General features: G+C 40.4%; 1 protein-coding gene across 1 annotated transcript in view; it reads left to right on the top strand.

Annotated features, from left to right (window-relative positions):
• The window catches only part of TMPRSS15 (transmembrane serine protease 15), a 109,068-nt gene that overhangs the window by 9,304 nt on the left and 93,420 nt on the right, over nucleotides 1-6,344 (top strand). The window contains exons 5-6 of the mRNA XM_014519606.1: nucleotides 2,854-2,893; nucleotides 5,844-5,971. Coding sequence (XP_014375092.1) covers nucleotides 2,854-2,893; nucleotides 5,844-5,971 — 168 coding nt within the window. The remainder of the gene's footprint in view (nucleotides 1-2,853; nucleotides 2,894-5,843; nucleotides 5,972-6,344) is intronic.

The following is a 6,344-nucleotide window of genomic DNA, read 5'->3' as shown; positions in this document are numbered from 1 at the left end:
ACCCAAATTAACCTTTTGGAAAATTGAGGTTACAGTTCTTGTTTTGTTTTTGTTTTTAAGACGGAGGCCTTTTTATTTTGAGAACTGGTTAACTTAATAGCTTTGCTGAATTTAGCTTTGCTGAATTCTATCTCCAGTAGAAACTTGATGGAGTTAGGGACACTTAGATTTACTTTAACATAGGGATACTGGCATAGCTGTTGAATCAGAGAAATTCAGTGATGAGCTGGGAGGGTCAGATACAGAGACTGAAATAAATGTTTGTGGTCTAGAGTCATCAGAGTAGCCTGACTCTGCAGGAGATTGCAGGCAGCGAGGATTGTTCTTTTGAATGACTGACTGCTACATATGATGTAGAAATTATAATAGATGGTATACACTTGATCTTTAAAGAAAGACAGCCCTGAGGTCTCAATCAAGTCTCTCTCTCTAGAGCTAAAGGAGAATCTACATCATAACAGTTGCTGTTTCCTAGCTGGAGATTACTGCTATCTCATGTACATACTTAAGGACTCATTGGCAGCAATTCATGATACATGGCAATAGTGCACATGTACAATAACCTGGCAGTAAGGAGAGGAAGATGATGATTTATGGTAGGCCTGTGCAAACAGGGAACTATTTGATTCAGGTTTGGATGCCAGTGATTCAATTCAGAGCTCCAAATCCGTTTTCTGCTTTGATTCAGCTGAATCGGCTCTAGTTCAGAGATTTGGCCATAGGGTAAAATGGGGAATCAATGAAATATCTATAACTCTGTTGTTTTTTATCCAATTTGGATGATGGTAGCCTCTGCTGAGAGCATGAAGCCTGCCAAGTTTCAAGGAGATAGGTGCAGTGGTTTGGGGGAAAATGCACCTCAAGCTGCTGACAGGTAAAACTCATGACATAGATGACCTTGTGTGTGTTAAGGCACAGTAAGGTGAAAGCTGCAGGCCTGCTTGTCCCTTTTGTGGCCACAAAGCCTGCCAGCAGTCATGGAGGTAGGTGTGGGGCTTCTGGGTTCTGGGGCCCTGCACCTCTAGCTGCTGATAGGCAAAACTCATGACATGGGTGCTTGTGCAACTGTGTCTGTCTTGGGGTATGGGGGGTGGAAACCATTGCAGGCCTGGCTGCTAAGCTCTGCTGTGGCCACAAAGCCTGCCAGCAGTCATGGAGGTAGGTGTGGGGCTTCTGGGTTCTGGGGCCCTGCACCTCTAGCTGCTGATAGGCAAAACTCATGACATGGGTGCTTGTGCAACTGACTGTTTCTGTCTTGGAGCAGTTGATTGTCTGTATTGATTTATTTCTTCTCCTTAGTCTGTGGCTTTGTAGGTGTTAATCCTCACTCATTAACTCATTATCTAGTAGCTACTAGCTAGCTACTGTGTTTGAGCTGGTCTCTGAGTGAATCATGATTGATTGGTAACACAGTAGCTTAGCAGCCAGGCCTGCAGTACTTCTCTCCTCACCCTTCCCCCACAACTGTGTCCATGCCCCAAGACAGACACAGTTGCACAAGCACCTATGACAAAAGTTTTGCTGTCAGCAGCTAGAAGTGCAGGGCCCCAGAACCCAGAAGCCCTGTACCTATCTCTTTGACAGCTGGCAGGCTTTGTGGCCTCAGCAGGGGCTACCATCCCTGCAGCTTTCACCCTGCTGCTCCTTAACACACACAGTGTCACCCATGTCATGAGTTTTGCTTGTCCTCAGCTTAAGGTGCAGTTTCCCCCAAACCCCTGCACCTACCTCCTTGAAACTTGGTAAGCTTTGTGGCCTCAGAAGGAACTGCCATCCCTGCAGTTTTTACCATGCTGTGGCTTAACATACACATGTGACATGAGTTTTGCTTTCAGAAGTTTGGGATGCAGTTTCCCAGAAATCCCTGTACCTATGACCTTGAAACTTATCCTCTGCTGAGAGCATGATACATGCCACCATCCCTGCATGTTTCATCTGAATCAGTAAAAAGACAACAAAGTTATACATATTCCATTGACTTCCCCATTATACTCTAGGTCCGAATCTCTGAATCGATTTGAAAAGCCTAAAGCTTCCCGTGATTCGATTTGGAGTCATAGATTTGGCCTCTGAATCATCTTTGAATCTGAATCATGATCTGAAGCTTTGCACAGCCCTAATTCATGGGCCCTGGGAATCTCTGGAATGTCATGAATAACTGGAAGAAAATAAGCTATTATTAGGAATGTGGTAGTGTTGTGATTTGACTACACAGCCAAGTTTTCAAATTTTCAGACTGTTTTGAGCTTTACTAATCCATCATGTAAATCTATTCTGCAAGATATACAGTTATGAAGACTGAACCTAAGGTTGTCTACTTGTCTTGTTTTAGCAGATCCTGTGTTCACTACAATGGCCCTTCCAACAACTTCAGGTCAGAACTCTCGCTGATCATGAGAAAACAAGATAAGTGTGTTAATAGAAGAACCTGGTTATCTGGCTAAAGTTACACAAATCATAAGATCTAAAACCAGCATTTGTTTGTTTTGGGGGAGGAGGGGAGGGAGTTGTATTTATTCTGGATTTTGACCTTTTAGAGTGAACTTTTTCAACCTTTTCTGTCCAACCACATTTGCCAAAAATTTAGTTTAAAGAGTGAAGCTGGCATTCTCATATAATAACCTGGCACATACAGCTTGGATTTTAAAAACAGTAAAAATTGTGTGGCTTGTGAAATGGCAGCACTTTTCAAATCCATCCAATAAAACAAATTGCATATACAGGATCCAAGGGAGGAACAACAATTCTCTAATGGAAAGAGGGTCTCTAAAACAGAAGGTTTTTGTGAAAAGGGGGCTGTGCTTCTGAAATATTTTAACCTTAAAGCCATTTGGTTTGTTTATGCAGTTTCAGCAGAAGTCACTACCAGCAAATCCTTAACAACTTCAGGTTAGTAGTAGCTTGTGTGTTACTGTGATTTCCATTTTGCATGGAAGACTTTGGTATCTGTTTAGTTGTATACATTATGGGGTTGTTCTTAACTCTCAAAGTCTCTTTAACTAAATTGGGAGGCCCAAGCACAGTTTGCAGGATCACATAGCATACACAGTATCCATTTTTGCTAATCATGGACTATATGAGAGATTTTGAAAAGCACAAGTAAGAGTTAGCTCCCACTAGTTTTCAGTGGAAATTAGGCACCTACCTGCTATTTGAAAATCTCTCACAGATTCATTAATTGGTGAAAAGAGTGAAAAATGCAGACACACTTCCAGATGTGTCTGGGACTATATAATTTTATCCATTAGTTATTCAAACTCCACTCTTATTTAAAGAATCCTTTAAAATAGAACAATTAATAGAAAGTGTAAATGTTTTTGTCCCCAGCAGATGGCACTGCAGTTTAGTTTTCTGAGTTAACAAAACACATGGAGTTGAAAATGTTCTTTGTGAACACATGGTTATTCCACGTTATTTGCACAATAAGTGCATGTATGTGGTGTAGTTTTGTGTTTGTGTTCTTCTGTGTGTTTGAAGTAAATTATGTTTAGACATGACAGCAGCAAGACATCAATACCATGGTGCAGGAGTTCATGTGTTTTGTTTTACATTGTGTGTAAGGTTGCAGAGCTTATCCCTGGTAGCCAACCAAGAGAAAGCTGTAGTCCCATAGAGCATTGTCAGTGTCCAAGCCAACCTTCCCATTTCGCATAAAATAAACTGTTATTAAAAACAATGTGTATAGACTACTATCTGAGTGCTAAATAGGAGATAAACTTGCCAATACTATCACTAAGCAAGACAAATATAGGGGGAAATAGCCTCCAATCTACATACTAGTTAATGGATTGAATTTCCAAGAGTTCTAGCTACCAATCTTCAGGCCTAGTCCTATTCCATTATTGAAACTCATAAAAACTTAATGGGGACAGAACAGGATTCCTGGGCCCTGAACCTACAACTGGATGGACATCTATGTCTATGGGAAGCTCTGCTACTGGGTTTCATACAAGCATGTGTTTCTACCCACAGGTGTCTGCTGGATGGATATCTAAGCCTTAGTTTGTAAAACTGAGCAGAACATTTTACAAAAAGCTTTTTCTCTGTGTCTTCTAACATTTCCAAGGCCTGTCCCACATGGGTTTTGCTCCCTTATAGGGCAAGTCCAAAATATGAAAATTCTTTACTCTGAAAAATTACAATTTTTAATTAAATGATTGAAGGTGAAGAAATTGAATTTCCATATGACTCAAATCAAAGGCTTTTCTTGCAGAATGCTTTATTTTGATCCACATAACCCATAAGGTATGCTCTGAGGGATGAAAGCCTTTTAAAACAATATAAAATATTCTCATCTTTGAAGCTTTGAAATATTCTACTGGCCTTTTATTCTGAGCATAGATCCAGTTCCATAGAGTTAATGAAGAGTCTTATTCCCAAAGCAGATCAAGTGATTCCAATAAGAGTTGAGACAGATGAATATCAGCCTTGTAGGCACTTCCATTTGGGTATTGCAATGCTTAAGAAATAGGTGGTGTTACTTAGGAAGATGAGCCAAATACATATGGTTAGGGTCCTAGCCTTCCTTTAGAGTCAATGGGGAGAGTGGATCACCCTTCAGTGGTGACAAAGAGTGCTTAGATCAAGATGACCTATCATTTTTTCATCAACAAAAAATGAGTGAAAGGTAAGAGCTGCTAACGAGGGATTCCTTGAGTCTAAAAAGGTTGAGAGCCACTGAGTTACAGATAGACCTGGCCAATAGGAAACACTAGGCACTCTAGTGTATTTAAACTTCTGTCTCTCCCTACAGAGCTTAGATGCCTAACTGAGGACTAGATATAGGGTGCCTCTGTCATCTTTTGATGCAGGCTTGCCAGAGGTTAGGTGTCTATTTGACTTCTGCTTGCAGGGAGGTCCACATTTTCAGTTAACTTCCCAGTGGCTGGAGTACTCGCCCAGAAAGTGAAAGATCTAGGTTCTAGCTGTGCTCAGATTGAAAGGGTTCAAACCCACCTCTCCCACTTACTGGGAGGCTGGCCTAACTATAAACCTATAGCAAAGTCTTTGTGGGTTCACTCTTCACTTTTCCTATAGGATCAGAGCATCAAAGAATGCAATTTTATTGGACTGGAAGGACAGCAAGAAAGGGAGGGCATGGCTGTAGCCCAGAGATGGTGGCACTCCTCTGATATGGAGTAAAACAGGTTTTTCAGTGTGTAATATAAAATGCATGCACACTCTTGGCAACAAGGAATACGTTCTGACGTGTATATGAAGCACTTGTATACTTTTGTGGGCATAATTCTTAGTTCCAAATTAATAAAGCTTGTTTTTCTGAACTTATTCAAATTGGATTGATCATTATCTTTCTGGTGTGTATACATTTATAAGCAATTAACTTCTAGAACTCTAGAAGTGATTCTCAGTCAGGGTGCTGTGGCACCTTGGGGTACTGTGAGATACTTTTAAGGGTGCTACAAGTTTCTATGCAACTTAGCACTGTTTAGTGTACAAACGCCTACACGAGTCACAAGATAAGCCCAGACATTTCAAATAGGAATCCATAATGTCAAAAACATTCTGACCTGTCATGTTCTTTCTAAGCAATTTTGAGACAGAGAATTGCTCTATTATTTTTCTGTCATCAAAAATGAATGAAAGCTAACATCTGGTATTTTCCAAGGAGTTTTTTGAGTCTAATGAGAGGTGCCTTGAATCTAAAAACACTGAAAACCACCAACTTAAAACCTGTAAAAATATAACAAACAGATGCTATGATTTGAGCATTCAACTCGAACTAATGGACAAATATTTATAATAAGATTTGTTTTCGACTTCAATAGGTAACTCTTTCCTTGCTTATAATGTCATTTTTCTGTCTCCTTGTGTTTCATTATTTTTATTTCAGTGAACTGTTTCCCTCCTGATGAACCTTGCGCTGAAACCATGACCTGCATAAAAAAAGACTTATTTTGTGATGGAGTACCAGACTGCCCAGACAGTTCAGATGAAGCTGAAAAAAGATGTGGTAAGAATGTAAATTAGTCTTTACCAATCAATCTTTAAATCTGTTTGAACTGCTCAGTATACTCTACAGTACTCAATATACTCTTCCAAACCCAGCCAATTAAAAGTACGGTTAAAGGTAATTTTGTACTTAAGATCATGTGTAAAGATAAAGTATATTCAAACAAATTTGTAAGGTGTAATGATAGGAGGCAGTCAGCTGACTGTCAGGCACCTAACCTGCTGGTACAGGGGGAGCGCAAGGTCATGATCCTGGGCCAATCCCACTATTGCACCTTCTGCCATGCACATGTGCCATGGTAGGAGGCACAACTGTCCGGTTCACAGACCAGATCCAATTGAAACTTCAAATGAATATCTATCAGGGGCCTTAA

This window comes from Alligator sinensis, unplaced genomic scaffold (genome assembly GCF_000455745.1).
Source record: "Alligator sinensis unplaced genomic scaffold, ASM45574v1 scaffold486_1, whole genome shotgun sequence".
Lineage (NCBI taxonomy): Eukaryota > Metazoa > Chordata > Crocodylia > Alligatoridae > Alligator > Alligator sinensis.
The sequence above is the reverse complement of the archived record's forward strand: the minus strand, read 5'-3'. Positions and strand labels throughout refer to the sequence as shown.